This window comes from Phalacrocorax aristotelis, chromosome 3, assembly GCF_949628215.1.
Source record: "Phalacrocorax aristotelis chromosome 3, bGulAri2.1, whole genome shotgun sequence".
NCBI lineage: Eukaryota > Metazoa > Chordata > Aves > Suliformes > Phalacrocoracidae > Phalacrocorax > Phalacrocorax aristotelis.
In genome coordinates this window covers 122,529,468-122,548,711 of record NC_134278.1, presented here as the reverse complement: position 1 = coordinate 122,548,711, position 19,244 = coordinate 122,529,468, and the positions used below count along the sequence as shown (strand labels likewise).

General features: G+C 38.1%; 1 protein-coding gene across 1 annotated transcript in view; it reads left to right on the top strand.

Annotated features, from left to right (window-relative positions):
* FMN2 (formin 2) overlaps nucleotides 1-19,244 on the top strand; it is a 159,550-nt gene that overhangs the window by 75,344 nt on the left and 64,962 nt on the right. Inside the window, exon 8 of the mRNA XM_075089405.1 lies at nucleotides 11,394-11,455. Coding sequence (XP_074945506.1) covers nucleotides 11,394-11,455 — 62 coding nt within the window. The remainder of the gene's footprint in view (nucleotides 1-11,393; nucleotides 11,456-19,244) is intronic.

The window sequence follows — 19,244 nt, the reverse complement described above, 5'->3', positions numbered from 1 at the left end:
GTGTCGGTGTCCCTGTACCTGTCGCTTTATGAGGCACCGGGGCCTCTCCTGCTTCTTCTACCTCTTGTTCTGCCGTGATCCCTAGAAAGTGAAAGATCAAGGTTTTTTCTGTTGTTCTGCCGTTCCACAGGAAACCTCCCCAAGCAATATGTGTTAGATTCTATTTCAGTGTAATGTGTTTTCTGCTTTTAATGAAGCTGCAATTGCATTAGCTACCTGGACACAAAATACAGCTCAATGAACCGAAGCAATATAGAGCACCTTTTATAATCTCAAAGTCCTCAGTAGGCCAGATCCAGTCATGATACTGAAATAAATACGCATAGGTGATTCCAAATAACGTTTCATTTTGATTTTCTTAGAATATATATATTGTGGTTTTCCCACATATCAAGGCGTTTGGTTTTGTTGCGATCCCAGCCCTTATTTCCTTGAGTTATTAATACCAGCTTTTGAGAAACACTTTGGAGCGTGAAGAAAGACGGAACTTAAACCATAAACACACATCCTTCTGCCCTTAGTTATCACAGTATTGTGATTTGGATTAGTAAAGCTGTGTCAGCTGTCATCCACCTAGCCAAAAATCTTTCTGCATTATTTTCATAATCCCACCACATTTAGAACATGGACTGCATATCACAAGATCATGACATCATTTCTTAGCATCTGTGGCTTTTTTAATACTGCAACTTCAGAATATTTGGTGACAAGTTTAACATGTATCAGTATGGTGAAATCCCTGGTGTTTATCCAGACATCAGACTGGGCGGACATGTAGAGTACCAGGCTACAACTAAACTGCTCTCTGCTGTGCCGAAAATGAAATTAATTTGATCTGGAGAATAAATTGTGAGACTATGAGGTTTTATTTCAGTCAGATACTACCTCCTGACAGAGGGAAAGGGAAATTTGTTTCGGACAGGAAACCTCTCAAATGTTTTGTGTTTGAAATTCTTGAGCAAGAAAATTTGTATTTTGACTTGTAATTGCCTCAGTTGACTGTACAGCAATTCTAGATAAATTGGAACTTGCTTTGCCTGATTTCCAAATCCCTGTAAGGTTTCATGTAGTGTTTCTAACTAGCTCTACTACTGCAGGTACTGATATCATCATATACAACTTGGTTAGCTTGAACTGTAAGCAAAGGAAGCTTGTTTCTGAATGATCGTGCATGTCTTCATGGCTAAAAGAACTTCCAGTACTTTCTGTTGTAAACCATCAAAAGGTAGCAACGTTCTGTGTAAAATGATTTAGGCTTGTTGATGTTAGAGAAGGCTAGCAGAGAACTTCAGAGGGACCTAGCAAAGGGGAAACATGCAGCTCAACTCTAGATTTTTTAGAAGGAGCATTCTGAGCATTTAGTCTGGTTGCTAAATAAGGCAAGTCATGTAATATTGCCTGCTAATTTCTGCCTCAAGCCATTAGTCTGTATAAATACGAACATTTTAGCAGTATAAATGACCTTGAGTTGCAGCTGAAATTCTGACCCTTCAACCTTTTCTTTGAAGTCACTGATAGTTTTGTCATTGACTTTGGTGAGTCTAGAATTTCATACAAATACTTTATGTGATGGAGAAGCCAATGTACCCCATGAAACATTGTTCAGGAGGTTACTTTCTCTCACTTTTAACATTTAAAATATTCTTTCCGCAGTGAATTTGTCAAATTAGTTTATAGATGTCCTTCATTCTCTCCTACTTATGGTCTGAAATTATGGAGCTATCTACTTTCAGATACCTTTTCATGTAGGTATGCATAGGAACTGTAATCAGGTTGCCTCTTACCTTTCTCCTGTGTAAGCTAAATAGATCAAGCAGTTCAACAGAAAGACAAGTTCTTGAGGTTATTCTGCTATTTCCTTTGTTGGTCTCTTCAACATTCCACCAGCTACAGCTCTAGTCCAAAGATTGTTTTGACTTCTAGTCACTCCTTGAGAGACAAGGAGTCTTACGTTAGTCATTGATTGTGATGACTGAGAGTGTAATCAAGACGGTTCTTTGGGTAAATTTGAGTCTGCTCAGGAAAGAGCAGCTCTCCCGTTCACATTGCGACTTCACTGGGGATTAATAACTATTTTTAATATCTTTTTGGTGTTGGTAAAGATACAGTTAGTAGCAATAAGCTGAAAGCAGATTCCTATGGAAGCCTAAGATACTCTCCTTTCTGGTAGTCTTTCATGAGCCATTAAATTTTCAGATCTATGACATAGGCCATTGTTAACTCAGCATTGACGCTTAAGTAATTTAATGTAAGTATTCTAAATTGCCAGCTGGACATACCTCTGGAGTTACGTTAACTATATACTAACTGTGGGTAAACTGAGGGCACAAAATCTAAGATCCTAAGTTAGCTGCTTAATGTAGAGAATATATTTTTCTGGAAAAACATGCATTTGGTATCTACCCTGGTAACTTTATCAAATAAATATGCAGAGTGATATATAACTGTATAAAACTATTATATTCTTGCCATTATTATGAGGGATGAATTGTGTTCACTTCATCTCAAACAAATATAATAGCAAAAACTGTAAGAGGCTCAATGGTAGATTAGAAGAAAGATTAAAGAGTGGAATGTGTATACAAACATGGAAAGACTTGGGACTGTTCAGAGCTGCTCAGGGTCACAGAATAGGGCGAATAGTTCAGAGATCCCGTATGAAAAAGTTTGTGTCCTTCTAGTGGTCATGATGTTAGAATAAGCAATAAATGATTCTTCCAACAGATGGAATAATTTTAACCTAAATTTATTCTTGACTTTGCACTAATTTCAACCTAGGTTTCGTCTTTGCCAGTGAAATACTAGGTGATTCTAAATAAATCTCTTCCTCCTCCTCCTGCATTTTATTTATCTTTATGATATAGAATGATTTCCCTAAAGCATGAAAGAAAAAGCTTGTCTCTGCTTATGGACTGGACTTCTCAGAGTCAGCCATGGCTTTGTTTACTTAGAGCTACTCTAATGAAAACAGGTAAGGTGGAATTAACGCAAAAGCCAGCAAATTTGAATACTGAAGAAATCCACACGTAATTAAAAGCCTCAGTTTGTTCAAAGCCTAAAGGCTTACTTGTATTCCAAACAAGTCTTGCTAACTTCTTCCAGCTGCACTCAGTAAGAGATGCCACCTTGTTCTGCAAAGTTTGACTTGGAAGTATCCTTTGACTGTCACGGTTACACCATCACTGGTACCACAATTAGTGTGTGGAGCTCACAGACATAGTATAATCGAAATAAAGATTGAAAAACTTTAGCGCCTGTGTGGATCTAAAAGAAAAGACAAACACTAACAGGCAGGAAATCCAAATTTTATTTCACTGACTCATGAATACAAAGCTATAAATCATATCTGCCTGCAGACAGATTGATACACAGTGTCAGATTTACTGCATATGTGCCTTGCAGCTGATGGGTTTGTGTAGTTTGTTTTTATAACGTGTACTGTAAATATATATTGTCACGTAAATGTCCCAGAAATATATTCCTCAGATATCCTGTTCTAGTAGTCTCCCCACCAAAAGTGGTATAGTTGATAGGTATGACAAGTTTCCTTTTGAGAACCGCTAAGCAGAACACCTGTGGCACGCTATACTAATTTAACCAGGAAGCGAAAAAGCTTAGTACAAGCTGACATTGAAGTAACAGCCAATAGCATTGGGGTTTTTTATAGCAGTAATTTTATTTTCTGTAGCAGAATGTCTTACATGTAAAATATATCCATATGTCAATGATTAATTTTATATTAAAATCTTGTTCTTGAAATACCTTAAAAAGTACATTTAAGAGACAGGAAGTTTACCCAGAGAACAACAAACCCCTACTATAAGCATAAAGCACTCTTTTTTTAGTTATTTAAATGTCTTTTATCATCTGCGTTTGTGTGCTATGCTAAGCCTTAAGTAGCATTTTGGGAGTTATCATGGTAATCCTTTCCAGTTTGTTGAAAATCTTGAATCCTGCCAGTCAATCCTGTGCTTCAAATTCACTCCCAAACGAGCAGCCCCTGACAGGTTCATTGAGGTTGTTTGCTCCTCGCCGCACTATAGTTTAAAATAAGCATAATCTGGTAAAATGCCAGTCTTTTCTCAACCTTCCTATATCCCACACCCATGGTTTTTTCACCTGCCAAATTCAAACAAATCTTATCTAAACAATTAAGATAAGCATTGAAGTACTCTCTATAGTCAAATCAGCAAACCTCTCGAAACCAGAACTGAAATACAATCTCTCTAAATTAAACAGTCTACAATGGCAATCATGTTTGTATTTAAACATTTTATTCTGAAAGGATTACAGCATTGGTCTCCATTTTTTTTCCTGCCTAGACAAGAAGGCGACATACTGAGTCAAACAAAATATATTTGTTCTCTAAGAACTGAACTTGCACACTTTTTATAAACAAACTGTATAGGTGTATGAAGTTAGACTTCACATAATCAGTAACTGCTGTCCTTAACATAGTAGGCAATTGTTTGAAATGTATGTAATGTAACTGTTTATATTAACTATGTATAGCTATATATAAAGTCTAGTTATATATTTTGTTGTACGTGTATATGTATTTATGTTTATGTAAAAAGCTCTATCAATACAATTTTATTGCTACATTTTAGGGATACAACATTAGGGAATAGGAATGCTTAGTACAATTGTCTAAAAAAATTGAATTTTGTTTGAGAGACACGGTACGAAAAGTGATACTAAAGATGCCCTCTTTTTGATGAAGTCTCCTGCTTCTGTTACTGCAAATTTTGCAAATGCGTATTCTTACTTAATTGATTTTTATTTTATTGCTTCACAGAAATGTTAGTGCATGTTCTTGAAGGCATTTAAAAATTTTAAGTCCTTTAAAAACAATCTGAAGCAATATCTAAACTTAATCCATGGCTTCTGCTTGGAAATTTTGTATACTGTTCTGGTTTCTTACACAAGCTTTAGGTCAAGGTGAATTACTGCCGGAGTAAAACTATGCAAGCAGTTCTAAGTGCTGTTTCTTGCCTCTGATCCATGCCCTATGTACTCCTGTTGAAGATCCAATCTCCATTGTGCTTTGTGCACTTAAAGTTTTCATCCTGAGAAGGTTACAGTATTTGCTAATAGATAAAAGTATCGCAAAGGTACTAAGGGCAAACAGGTAGGCAATAATACAAAATAGTTTTCATTTATGCTAACTCTATCCAGTGCAGCCATTCTCTACCATCATTATCACAGGGTTTTTTCTGCAAGCTGTGCAAGTCCAGATACTCCTGTTTAAAAATTCTTTTACTTCATTTATTTTCTGAGAATATTTAAAAATTATACAGTCATGATCCTTGTGGGTTTTGCTGCAGCTCCTGTTAGCACTGGGACATTTGTTTTCACAACTGTACTTTCCATATTTCTGTAGTCATAACATTTATTTCAGAGAGGCCCATTTGGGATCTAAATTTCTGCATTAGGAGATTCACATTTCTATTATTTGAGATAAAGAAGAATCCCAAGAGAACAGCAGTTGTTGTCAAGCTGTTGGAAGTGTCACAGACAAAAGCGTGACCTTGTGCAGTAGGCCCGTGTTAGATGATTTTTGCCAATAAGCTTACGTGGAAGAACAACAACAAGAAAAAAAGGGAAAGGACAGCAATTTTTGAAGTTGTATGTTTACTATGTAACCAGTAAAAGACTACAAATTTTGCAGTTTAGTTGATTTTTAAATAGAAATATTAAGTTCAATTTAGATCTGGGTTTACTTTGCAAGTAGCTTGATATTGCATTATACCATAATCTTTATAGCAGCAAAGGAAGCTGCTGCACTTTGATCTTCTAAGGCTTTCTTGGCTCTATTTTGATGAGATTGTTGGGGCAGACGTTTTTTTCTTCTACTTCTGAACTGAGAAGTTCAGCTGTCAGTCATTCCAAGGAACCTGAAGAAATTGTCTATGTTGAGACTTTTCTTCTGGTTTGCTTGTATTTGCATGTGTGGTGTTCTTGCGTTTTCTTCCAAAGACAACTGTCAGTGAAGGCTTCTGTTCTGTATTCAGTTAACAAACAAGTTTGTTCTTTTCTCTGATCAATTGTCAGAAACTTTTAAGAAGTTGATCAGGCTATATACTGTCTGACTTGTGTTTCTTGTATCAGAATTTTCCATTGCTTGTGGTTTTGCCAGTATGTTAGTTTTCTGACGATGTTAGGGTTTGACCATTTGAAGTTTGCTACCCGTATGTCATTCTTGGAGCAGCTTTTTTTTTAATTAACTGAGAAAAAATTGTTTAAGGAAGATCATACAGTGTGACACATTTGACCTACTCATCTACTCATGTTCCTTTTTTTTCTTCCAAATATCCTTTTTAGGTATTTGAAGATTAATATGTCTCATCAAATTTTCAAGTACAATTACTGAAAATATTTTAGAAGGTTAAATGACTTTTAATATTACAGTTCTGCCTCAAAATTATGTAGTAATTTTGAGACTATTTATCTACAGATTATGGTTTCTGCTTGGTTTTTGGAGAGTCATGGAGAAGTCAATTGTGGCAGAAATCAGCATGCAGAACTCGGGTGGGTGGTTTGCTTGTTTGTCTCCCTGAAGCATGGATCTGAGAACAGCGGGATTGGTTCAGAATTCCTTTTGCAAATTTGAGGTGGTTTGGCTTCAGCTACTGCTTCTTTCTGAGGAGTTACACTGTAATCTGTGTTCGGTCAAGTAGGATTTGGAAATTGCTCAGTCAGTTTTTGGGGAGACAGCAATACTTCTAGGTCTCAGGAAGAGGACACTGACTTTTAGACAGAGTCCAGAGACAGAAAAGCTCAGGAAGCGTACTTGGAAAGGCCAGAGAAATGGAGCACGATTTGAAACCTGCCCTGAGAAAAGGGAAGATGTAAGACCAAGGTTTGGTCTGAATACCGGTCTTCTGAAAGTCATCCGTAAGTGAGATTGTGCTAATGAGAGTTTTAGACATGAAAGTTGGATGCAAAGGATGTGATTGATAATTCTTCTTCCTCTTCCTGAAGTTCTGCTCAGTGGGAAATTCTGAATTTTGGCCTCCCTTTTTTAAAAGGAAATTCCAGAGTTTTGGACTTGCAAACAGAATAGAGTTTCCAAGCACTGGGTAGCTGTAGGAACTTGTCTTTTCTCTAACAGTTTATGTAATTAGTACTGTTGGTAGATTTAGATTCATAGCCTCAGGCAAGCGTAGGTTTGCTGTGTCTGTATCGCCTATCAGTTTTGTTTTAGTGGTAGCTGGTAGTTCGCATGCTCCTAAAATATATGAATCAGCAACAGTAATGGTCTGTCTTACAATAAAAAAAATTACAGCTTTCTGTATTCTTCCTGAGAACACACTGGATCCTCCAGCTTCCTGCTGGTGTTTTCTCATGCATTTCTTCTTCAGGATTATATTTGCTGGCAAAACTTTGATCTCATTGGTGGCTTGGTTACATACTGTGTTCCCCAAAGACATGTGGGTGGTGGTTATGCACTGTGTTGGATTTATTTTTTTGTGTTGTTTAATTGTGTCTGTGTTATAAATTGGCTTTCATGTATATGGGAGAAGGTCCATGTGTTCTCAGAGTTCAAGTATACCTTGGAATATAGTTGTGTGCTTTACATTAATCTCTTTTTTTTTTTTTAAGCAGCAATATTACCCTCCTGCTAGGTGAAGTATCTTCTAAGGTGCCTAGTCAGGCTCACAAATTAATTGATACTAACAAGAACAGTAAGTCTTTGTGTCTCTGCATTTATTTTATTGTCCTTCCAGTTTGAAACTAGTACCGAAGTTGGCTTTGTTATTGTGAGTTTATACAATTTATTTTTTGATTCAATTTATATTGTAGAAGTATTGTTCTAGTATTGTAGAAGTACAGAATGGAATCAAAACTCTTCCATTCTGCTACAACCTCTATATTCTGTTGTTGCATAACAAAGGGATAATTTCTGTCCCAAAGATACCAGTTTAAATTCCCATATAGATTGTGACAAAAACAATGAGAATATCAGGAAAGTTTAAGAGTGACAAGAGATTCCTGAAGCCTTTATTTTGGCTACAAATCCTTTGAAATATCTTTTTACTCCTCTATCCTTTATAGTGTAAAGCAGCCCTTCGTGATTGCTCTTCAACCGCTCTTTTTACTGGGTAGATCTGTAATTATCTCTTGAGCAGTGCTTGCTTAAAAAAAGAAAAAAGGTCGTTGGTTTGTAGTTCCTTTTATTTCTATCTGTGCATATTTATGTGTGTATCTGGACATACTTTGTTCAAATTTGATTTAATCATATCTATATATGTGTGTATACACAGACAATCATATCTAAGTACATAGAGTAATTTTACCGTATTAGGGCTTGAAACTGGTGCTGGCTTGCTGGTTTTATTGGCAGCAGTGGCAACTGGAATGCAAGAAAATAGCAGAACTATGAAATCTTGCAGGTAAAAACTAATGCGTGAGTCTGATGTGACTAAAAGAAAGTTGTTTCTATTAGAGTAAAAGCCAACAAATATTCTTCACTGCTGTCTTATGAATGTATCAGAAAGGTTGGATGATGTGCTGGCTCTTAAAGGTCATTTCATAATAGTCAAGAGCAGGAAATGGCAGTGTCAACTCTGAAACAAAAAAGTCCCTCTCTAAAATAGTGACACGGGTGAAAATATCCACCCACTGCAAGACTATTATAAATGTTTCTCCAGATTTTTCATTAAAGTATACTGGAATTGTAGCGTAGCTCAGAATATTTTCATATGAGGAAATTAATGTTTGTCTATATTTTTCATCTTTATTTTGCCACCATATGTGGAATCCTTTGGTTAGATATTCGGGTATCCATGCTGATTGTAGGGAGGGGGCGTGCTTAGCTAGTCAGTTTGGCTGCATAAGGAAACATCATTGTTTTCATCAGTTCAAATTGTCTAGATAATGGAATTAAATATGCAAGTTGTGATTTATCTTGCCAACTATCATGTTCTGCGTGACAATGCTGCAGTACCGCCCAGGAATGGAAGATCATCTCCTGATTCCTCAAAGTGGGGGGAGCAAACCGATGGTGGACACGGAAAAATCCTAGTGGGATGCTAGACTGCTATTTATGAACATATACAACTTCAGATGAAATATATAGAAATATATTTGTCTTGGGGGGGATTTGAAACATATAAACTAGGATCTAATTTCTCCAAGTCCTTGTCTCAGACTGATTTGTTTTAAGCAGCTCCCTCAAGTATGTACACTCTTCTGCATACCTGTTTTGTTGAAAGTACACAGACCTGGCACCATTGTGTTTGCCAGGCGTGCTCTTATCTCCTGCAAGCATTCAAACAAAAGTGTTCTATTGCTCCCTGAGTAATCCGTGGGTGATCTTAACATTGAGCAAAAGTCAGAGCAGGAACTTATGTCATATTTCTTAGTGCAGGATTAGACAGTCTCTGGAAGGAAAGGGAAGGGGGTGGAGCAGGGAGAAGACAGCCACAATTCAAAATAAATAGTTGAAGGGTTGTGAGTGTGTTCATATATGAAAACATCGTGTAAGCATGCTGAAATGTGGGGATAATACAAACTGAGTTTCATAATATATCCTGGTTTTAATAAAGCTGTTTGTGTATAGATTTTGACATATGTGTTTTCTTAAAGTAGAGCTCTCTAACCAATCTAGACCCAGTTTCTATCTGACTGTTAACTTTAGTCTGCAGTTCTAAAAAACATGCCAAATTTGCCTTTAAGCATGCAGATAGTCCTATTGAGCAATAGGGATTATTAAATACAACATATACTACAGTACTACAGGGCATCTTTAAGCCTCTGTTGCAACAATTATTATGGGGGGTGGTGGTGGGGGAGTTTTAAAATATCCTGAATAATTGGTAGCAGATTTTTGCATGTGCCCCCTCCCCCAAAACAAAAGAAGTTGCTTCCTGAACTGTTAACTGTTACACTGCCATTATCTTTCAGATTCTCTTTCTTTCTGGTAAGGGAAAAAAGGGGAAACAAAAAAAAAATCTGTATTTTTAAAATATTATTTCTGAAAATTAAATAATTTCCTAACTATTTTTTGTTTCAGTCCTAATAATTACCTTCGTGTCCTGCTTAAAGATACAGTGTAGCCTGCTTAGTTTAATCAAGATCAACACTTCTTCATTTATAATTTTCTTATACTGTAACTAAAACTGTCTCAGGCCTGGAAAGAGGAAACATGATGAGTCCCAGACTCAGAGTGGTATCTCTAAATCCGTTAGAACAATCGGAAACATGAGCTTGAATTATATTGTCTGTAGTCTGTAGGTGTATACATGGAATTTCTCTGTGACACAGATTTATAGGACACAAAGTAACTTAGTGCTGGGTTGCTAGTGCTGATCAGTGTTGCAATTCCTAGATTAGTCTTGCCAAAGAGATAATACTACTTATTGTACAAGTGCACGCACGTGCACACACACATGCAGAGCCCATTACACAAAAGGGTACAAATTGATGGAGTGTGAAATAGGAAGAAGACTGGTATAGTGTGATAAAAATTAGTCATTGCCATCATGTACGTTCTAATGCAACATTCTAAATTTCTTTCAATATTTAAAATCTGGATGAGGAAAGTTGGATTTATCTGGCTTTTAAATGAATACTCAGTGTACTTGCAGAAAAATATGTAAGAGGAAGACTGAAAAGTACTTTTTTTAAAATAATTCTTTGTATTAGCTGAGAATAATTCTTCACTAGTTTGCACAAACATTTCCTATGCCTCATGAAATATTCTTAATACAAGTGGGGAGACAGGGTTGTGTTCCTAAAAGTGTGCCCCTCTTAGAGATTTCTTTTTTTTTTGCCCAGGTTAGGTACATGGAAATCACTCTCTGTGCTGTTGAACTGGCTTTTTGACACTGAAAAAAATACAGTGTGTGTGTGGCGCCAGAATTGGTTGGGAACAGGAAAAGCATATTTTGTGTCTGTACTAAATGTGTTGGCTTAGTGCATAGAAGACTTGACCCTTGTCAGGTGTTTTGAAGTTAACTGGCTGACTTATGGATTAATCAGTTTAAGACTGAAGCCAACCAGTGACAGGAATGAGCTTTGTTGTGTGAGACTGTTTGTGTGTGGCTGTGGTACAGATTTACAAACTTTTATAATGCTTTCAGTCCAACCGTGAAAGTCTGATGTAGAGCTTATCTCCGATCTCTGGCTATGGCCATACTCGTGGGATCGTGTTTGTGTGTTCGGCGGGAGGGAGATGAATTCTTTAACACTTGACACCTGGCTCTACCAGGTTTCTAGTCCGTAGTCTTAGGAATGGCACTATTCAAGGCATTAATAAAGTTAAAACCCTTAAGCTGTATGACCAGTAGGTCATAAAAGTTATTGCTGGCTATTGTGCTCAGCCTTTTTTTTCACAGATGGGTTATCATCCTGACAACTAATTCTTTTTTCTTTTGTCATTTTTATAGCTGTTGTGAACTTGGACAACTCTGTGGTTGACCTAGAGACCCTTCAAGCCCTGTATGAGAATGTGAGTAATCAGAGGAAATCTGTATAACGCCACAATAATGTAGGTCCATGTCTAGGTATTTTTGGTTTGCATCAGTAATATTCAGAAAGCTTGTATAATGTGTCCTATTCTGAAATTACTGTATTTTCCCCAAAGCAATGAAAATAATAAGCATTTAAATTGTATTAATTGCCATTGTGTGTTTTATGTAGTGCATAATTTTTTTATATAAGTAACAAACAACTTCTAAATGACTAAACAGAAATTGGGTTTGCTCCTTTTTTTTTCTTCTTGGGTGGGTCAGTCTTTGGTCAATAGGTATCAGACCTTGCAGTCCAGGTCTGTAGCTTCACTTCATAACTTCACTAATATATCAATGATGTTCAATAAAAAATATTTTTTTAATAACAGCAATCATTCCATTTGTGGAGCTGTAGCTTTTAATTTTTATTATTTCAGGGATTCCTCCAAAATAATTTTAACTCTGAAAGGAAAAGGATTGCTCTAAGTCAATGTAATAAAAAGCCCTATAAACTGCTACGGGCTTCGTAAGTGTCTGATACTAATTATCAGAGTGTGTTTGACCACCAGGTATGCATAACCAGGGATCCAGAATATACTCAGGCATGTTCTAAAACTTTACAAAGCCAGTCACGTGCAAAATTGAAAAAAGTGGATCTCATAAGCACCTTTCTGCCTTCAGCTGAGGCCAGTGAGCATTACCCCCATCTCTGAGAGCACTGCCTGACTACATGGAAGTCTGACTGGGGATCTCCAGAAAAGAGCAAAGAGGCTTTCTATTTACTCTCCAAAGAACCTGAAAGGAATGAATGATTTGTTGATTTATGAAACTTCTCATAAATGATCCACTGTGGGGCCTGAGGAGAGAGATAGTAAGCTCTTGTCCACTTTACAGAAAAAACAAAATGCTAAATTAAATGAAAAACACAAATCTGACAGGAAGAACTTCTACTCTTATTTCACCCCTGAAGAATTAACTCACTCAACACTGCTCAGGGAGATAACAGTCAAATGGGAAGCCTATTCTAACTACCCCCAAATCTTTACACTTTAAACTCTTTTCATCCTTATGCCACAGCATTCCTAATGTGTGGGTTTTTTACATTATTTTTAATCTGCTCCCTTACAGAGCACAGCTATATCCCTTTCCATATGTTCTTTAGCATGTTAAAAATTGAAGAAACTTTATATATTACATATGCATGATTGTGAGAGTTTGTGTTGTGGCAAGTATAGAATAGATACTGCCCTTATGATCAGCTTTTGCATACTTCCCTCTTTTTATTGCATAAGACTTTTTTTTTTTGTTTTAAAAAGTAGTGCTATGTGGCTTATGTACTAATAGGATACTTTTCAAATTCTTTCTTAACATCATCTCTGATATACCTCAGAGTTCCAGTATCATGGATTATGTGCAAATTTACAGTTCATTGAATTAACAAAATGCCATCATGTTCCTTTTGTCATTACCTTTACTAATTACAAAAAATCTCTTGGAAATATTGTCCTGATTGAGGAAAATACCATATGTTAATCTTAGGCAAGACTAGAAAAATTTGAATGACTATACTATATTTCTGTGCTTTGAACAGAGGACAGATCATCCCAACTTTATGAGTATATTTGCTTGGGTACAAGACAGGGGGGAACAACAAAAAAAATACCCCAAAACAAAAAACACCACAAAAAAACAAACACACACACACAAAAAAACCAAACCAAAACAAAAAATAGCCCAGTCTATTTGGAGAGAGCTTCATAAGGGGAACAGAATTTTAATCCTGGATTCTCTGTTTGATAAAGCTGTGTCTTGAAAGAAGCATTTTTTAAATTGAATTTTATTTCCTTTTTTAAATTTTCAGTCTTTGATCAAAACACATCAGACCTTGCATTTGCTTCCCTTGGTAGCTTCACTAATTATAACAATATTGTTCAGTAAAAACGTGTAAGCAACGGGTGGTACCAGAGAGCCTGGTATGTTTGACTCCTCCCTTATTTTTCAGCCTCATTCTGTGTTGTAAGTGGAGTTTGCTTTGCCTCATTTGGCTACTTTGTAGCCATTAACTTAATTTTTAGTTCTTAGAGTTTATTTTTTGGATTGGAATTTTTTTCTGGATATTTCTATTTGATCTCTATGGAACATATGGGAGTATTTGTTTTACGGTCTTCCCTCAGAATGTAATCATTTTTTTCTGATTGCATATGTCTGGCGTGGTGCTTTCCCTTCTTAAATGTGAATGAAATTTGGGCAGTCTCCAAACCTAAACACACCCTAATTTCAAAAGCTACAGTCCTGAGGGCTCAATTCCTGTTTACTGAAGAATTAAAGTCTTGTTAAACCACAGTTACTGTATACATCTTAGTCACTTTTTATAAACGAAGAAACCCACACCCCACCAAAGGCCCAAGCCCTCAGTAATTTATTTAATACTATTAAGTGATATTGCATCAAGTGGGAAGGACTTTGGTACTCCAGTACTGTATGGTAGAGTCACATAGCTCTTATACATGGCTGTGTAGTTTGCTTTATAAAAAGTTGTTTAAATATGTGTTTATAACCAGGTATATATTAAGATTTAGACTATGTCAATAGGAGAGTCTTAACAGATAAAACAACATGTGGAACAGTTACTTTAATGTGCTTTCACAAACTCCCTCATAGCAATACTTTCAGGTGGCAGCTATAATTAGAGAGGGAGGAGGTAAACAAAACTCAAGTGGAGTTGTCAATTTGCTATATGTGGTTAGGTCATATTTGTTGTGATGAGACAAATACTTATTTGCAAGTTCAAGTCCATTTTGAAAACAAATAGCTTCTTAGCAGCTGAGACTGTAGAAAAATATCACTGTTTGAAACAAGATAAGCCTGCTCCTGCTTATGTCTTCACTATATTGTGAAAATGTATAAAAATGGATTAAAAATTGTATCAAAGACTATCTTTGATATGTGTATTTGCCCTTTTCAAATCTCATTACATCACAAAACAAAACATGTATACTTTCTTAATTTGACTCCTGGTAAATTGTCCACCCTGTCTCTATCTTTAAAAGACTTAGGTCAATGCTTTTAAAAAACAACCTCAAAATGCCATTTGCAAGAGCAAAAGGCATCCAGATCTGAAATGCATGTCTCCGCTCTACCACTAAGATTCAAACCTTCTCCTCAATTATTTCTTGTGGGGTTTTTTTGTTTGGTTTTTTTTTTTTTTTTTAAATGGGCAATTACAATGTGATGCCTTAACATTTTTCTGTAAAATCTATAGCTTTTACCTGACTTCCGATACACGACCCAGCTTCAAAGGAACACGATAGTTATTAACCGGGTATCTCTGTATATCCTTGTTGTTTCAGTTACTTTTGACAATATTCTTTAGACAAGTCACTCAATGCTTCTGAAATATGTAACATTAACTTTGAAAATCTAATTGACCAAAAAATATCCACCCCAAAATTAAAAAACACATTTAAACTGATCTAAACTCAGAGCTAAGGTTCTGGGCGGGGGGTGGGCAGGGGCGGGAAACCACCTAACCAGGGAATGTAAGATTTATGTTTTAAAATTGAAAAATGGCCCTTATGAACTTTGGTAAGTTTATATGCTGGCAAAGGTGGGAAAAGAGTTAAACTAAAGCAATGTATTTTTTGCAATAATTTCTATCTGATTTATGCTGTCTGATTTTAGATATAGTTAATACAAAATTTTGGTATATTATTCTATTTTTTCTATTTATTATTCTATGTAATAGCTAAAATTCAAGGAAATAAATAGCAGTGACATTCAAAAAAGGTGCTAATGCAATCAGATTAATGACTTTTATGAGAAGTATCTATTGAATGTGTTCTCTCTTAATGCAAATGTTGGAGGGTAATATAAAAGCTTTTTTTATTTTCTATCTGCGAATTAGAGAATACATCAGCATTAAACATAAAGCTAACTGGTAAAAATTCTGAGAAATAATCTTCAATAATACCTGTGCAGAAAGAATGTCAGCCTTATTCCTTTTCTATTGTAATTTAAAATAGACATAAATCAGAATTCTGGATACCAGAGCTAAAATCAGTGACTTGAAACTCAGTTTTAATTCTGATCCTGTGCCATATACTTGGACCTATTGTTTTTGGCGAAGAGTGTAAACCATATCTCTTGAGTTTTGCTCAGGCCTACCTATGAATGAATCATGTTTAGCCTTTATATCTTTGCTAGCTGCTATTTCTTTGCATACACAATCTGAGAATAATGGCTTAAATAAGGAGTAGTGAGTCTGCCTAACCTTTGAACATGGGATTTGGTGGAGAAACATTAACAGCTTGAACATGCATGTATATAATAGACTGCTGTGATAAGCACTCTAATACTTCACTATGTGTAGAAGGCCAGAAGAGAGTACTATTGCTACTTATTCTAAAGAATTTGCAAAGAAGCATTTAGCTTTATACTCCATGCTAAAGTATTTTCTCCTCTTTAACTACTATGAAAAATTTTCAAGAAATTTCCTTTAGTTTAACATAAGAGAATATACTTTACAGAGTGGCCAGAAATAATAGAACTTAATTTTAAAATTGCTAGTATAAGAACTTGTTTACTTTTTACAAAAAACTTTTTTACAAGTGTAAATTGAATACGTGACGTTTTTGAAGGGTAAGTTGAATAAATAAAATAGATCTTCCTACAAAGACATGTCATTTGGGTACCTAGGCCTCCGTGGCTTTTACAACATGACCACTGGAACAATACTACCTCTCTTGGCATCCTTTTGATTTCTAAAAACTGTAGATTTCCTCCATTGCCAAGAGAGTTTTTACTGATTTGAAAAGAAATGGAAGCTTTCTTTTTCTTTTAACTCTCCATAAAGAATGTTCTAGACTAAGTGAAGAAGTGCTCCCTGACACAAAACCAAAACAAGTCTGTCTTCTCAACAGCACCTGCAATACTTAAGTGGAAACTTCTACAGTTAGTTGAACCTTTCCTTTTCCTCACCCTGTGTCTGGATCAGTCTTCTAAGATTAAAAATTGATAAAATTTTCTGATCGTAGTATCCTGAAAATTTCCTTCTCCTCAGGACGGAACTGAGGAGCCAAGCAAAATTTATTTTCAGAGGAAATAAGTACTCTACAAGCACTTGGCTGAAGTCTCACAATCTCTAGCCCTTGTTCTCATGGGAGACTTCAACTTACCAGATATCTGCTGGAAATACGACACAGCAGAGAGAAAGCAGTCTTGGAGGTTCCTGGAGCGTGTGGGAGATAACTTCCTGATGCAGCTGGTAAGTGACCCAACCAGGGGAGGTGCCCCGCTGGACCTGCTCTTGACGAACAGAGAAGGCCTCGTGGGTGATATGGTAGCTGGACGCTGTCTTGGGCTCAGCAACCATGACATGATAGAGTTCTCGATTCTTGGAGAAGTAAGGAAGAGGGTCAGCAAAACCACCACCCTGGACTTCAGAAGGGCAGGCTTTGGATTGTTAAGGTGTCTGGTTAACAGAGTCCCTTGGGAGGCAGTCCTGAAGGGCAAAGGAGTCCAGGAAGGCTGGATGTTATTAAAGAAGGAAGTCTCAAAGGCTCAGGAGCAGGTCGTCCCCATGTGCCGTAAGTCGAGCAGGCGGGGGAGAGGACTGGCTTGGCTGAATAGTGACCTTTGGCTGGAACTCAAGAAAAAAAGGAGAGCTTATCGCCTTTGGAAGAAGGGGCAGGTGACTCAGGAGGGCTACAAAGCATGTTGTGAGGTTATGAAGGGAAAAGTTTAGGAAGGCAAAGGCCCAGCTGGAACTTAGACTGGCTGCCACTGTTAAAGATAACAAAAAATGTTGTTATAAATACATCAGTGACAAAAGGAGGGCCAGGGAGAATCTCCCTCCATTGTTGGATGCGGAAGGTAACCTTGCCAGGAAAGATGAGGAGAAGGCTGAGGTACTTAATGCTTTCTTTGCCTCAGTCTTTAATAGTCAGACCAGTCATCGTCGGGGTTGTCAGGCCCCTGTGCTGGGAGATGGAGCTAGTATGCAGAATGAAGTCCCAGCTGTTGAAGAGGTGGCAGTCACCGATCTGCTCCTTCACCTCGATGTTCACAAGTCCATGGGGCCGGATGGGATCCACCCGAGGATACTGAAGGAGCTGGCAGAGGAGCTCGCCAAGCCACTCTCCATCATTTATCAGCAGTCCTGGTCAACCGGGGAGGTCCCAGATGACTGGGGACTAGTGAATGTGATGCCTCTCTACAAGAAGGGTCGGAAGGAGGATCCGGGGAACTACAGGCCTGTCAGCCTGACCTTGGTGCTAGGAAAGGTCATAGAGCAGATGATCTTGAATGCCATTATGCAGCACCTGCGGGGCACGCAGGGGATTGGGCTCAGCCAGCGTGGGTTTATGAAAGGGAGGTCCTGCCTCACTAACATGGTCTTCTTCTGTGATAAGGTGACCCGATTAGTGGATGAGGGGAAGGCTGTGGACGTTGTCTACTTGGACTTTAGTAAGGCCTTTGACACTGTCTCCCACAGCATTGTCCTGGAGCAGCTGGCTGCTCACGGCTTGGACAAGTGCACTCTGCGCTGGGTTAAAAACTGGCTGGACGGCCGAGCCCAGAGAGAGCAGTGAATGGAGTCAAATCCAGTTGGCGGCCAGTCATGAATGGTGTTCCCCAGGGCTCAATGTTGGGGCCGGTCCTGTTCAATTCCTTCACTGGTGATCTGGATGAGGGGATTGAGTGCACCCTCAGTAAGTTTGCAGATGACACCAAGCTGGGTGGAAGCGTCGATCTGCTGGAGGGCAGGAAGGCCCTACAGAGGGACCTGGACAGGCTGGTTTGTTGGGCCAGAGCCAACGGTATGAGGTTCAACAAGGCCAAGTGCCGTGTCCTGCACTTGGGTCACAACAACCCCATGCAACACTACAGACTGGGGGAGGAGTGGCTGGAGAGCTGCCTGGAGGAAAAGGACCTGGGGGTGCTGGTCAACAGCTGGCTGAACATGAGCCAGCAGTGTGCTCAGGTGGCCAAGAAGGCCAACGGCATCCTGGCTTGTATCAGGACTAGTGTGGCCAGCAGGTGCAGGGCAGGGATGGTGCCCCTGTGCTCGGCCCTGGTGAGGCCGCACCTCGAGTACTGTGTTCAGTTTTGGGCCCCTCAGTACAAGCAGGACATCAAGGTGCTGGAGCGTGTCCAGAGAAGGGCAATGAAGCTGGTGAAGGATCTAGAGAACAAGTCTTCTGAGGAGCGGCTGAGGGAGCTGGGGTTGTTTAGCCTGGAGAAGAGGAGGCTGAGGGGAGACCTTATCGCTGTCTACAACTACCTGAAAGGAGGTTGTAGCGAGGCGGGGGTTGGTCTCTTCTCCCTAGTAACAAGCAATAGGATGAGAGGAGATGGCCTCAAGCTGCGCCAGGGGAAGTTTAGGTTGGATATTAGGAAAAACTTCTTCACTGAAAGGGTTGTCAGGCATTGGAACAGGCTGCCCAGGGAAGAGGTTGAGTCTCCATCCCTGGAGGTATTTGAAAGAAGAGTAGACGTGGTACTTGAGGATATGGTTTAGTGGTGGACTTGGCAGTGATAGGTTAGCAGTTGGACTCGATGATCTTAAGGGTCTTTTCCAACCTTAAAGATTCTATGATTCTATGAATGGAGGAACAAGCAAAATTTATTTTCGTAATTATATATGTATGTCCTATGCCTGTCTTTACAGAAACTTCATGTAGAAAAGTACCTTTGGAGGATGAATCCCCAAGTTTTTCTCACACTGAAGTGACACTTGGGTAGGGAATTCAGTAAACTATGGCCACTGTCAGTATACTAAAATTGAAA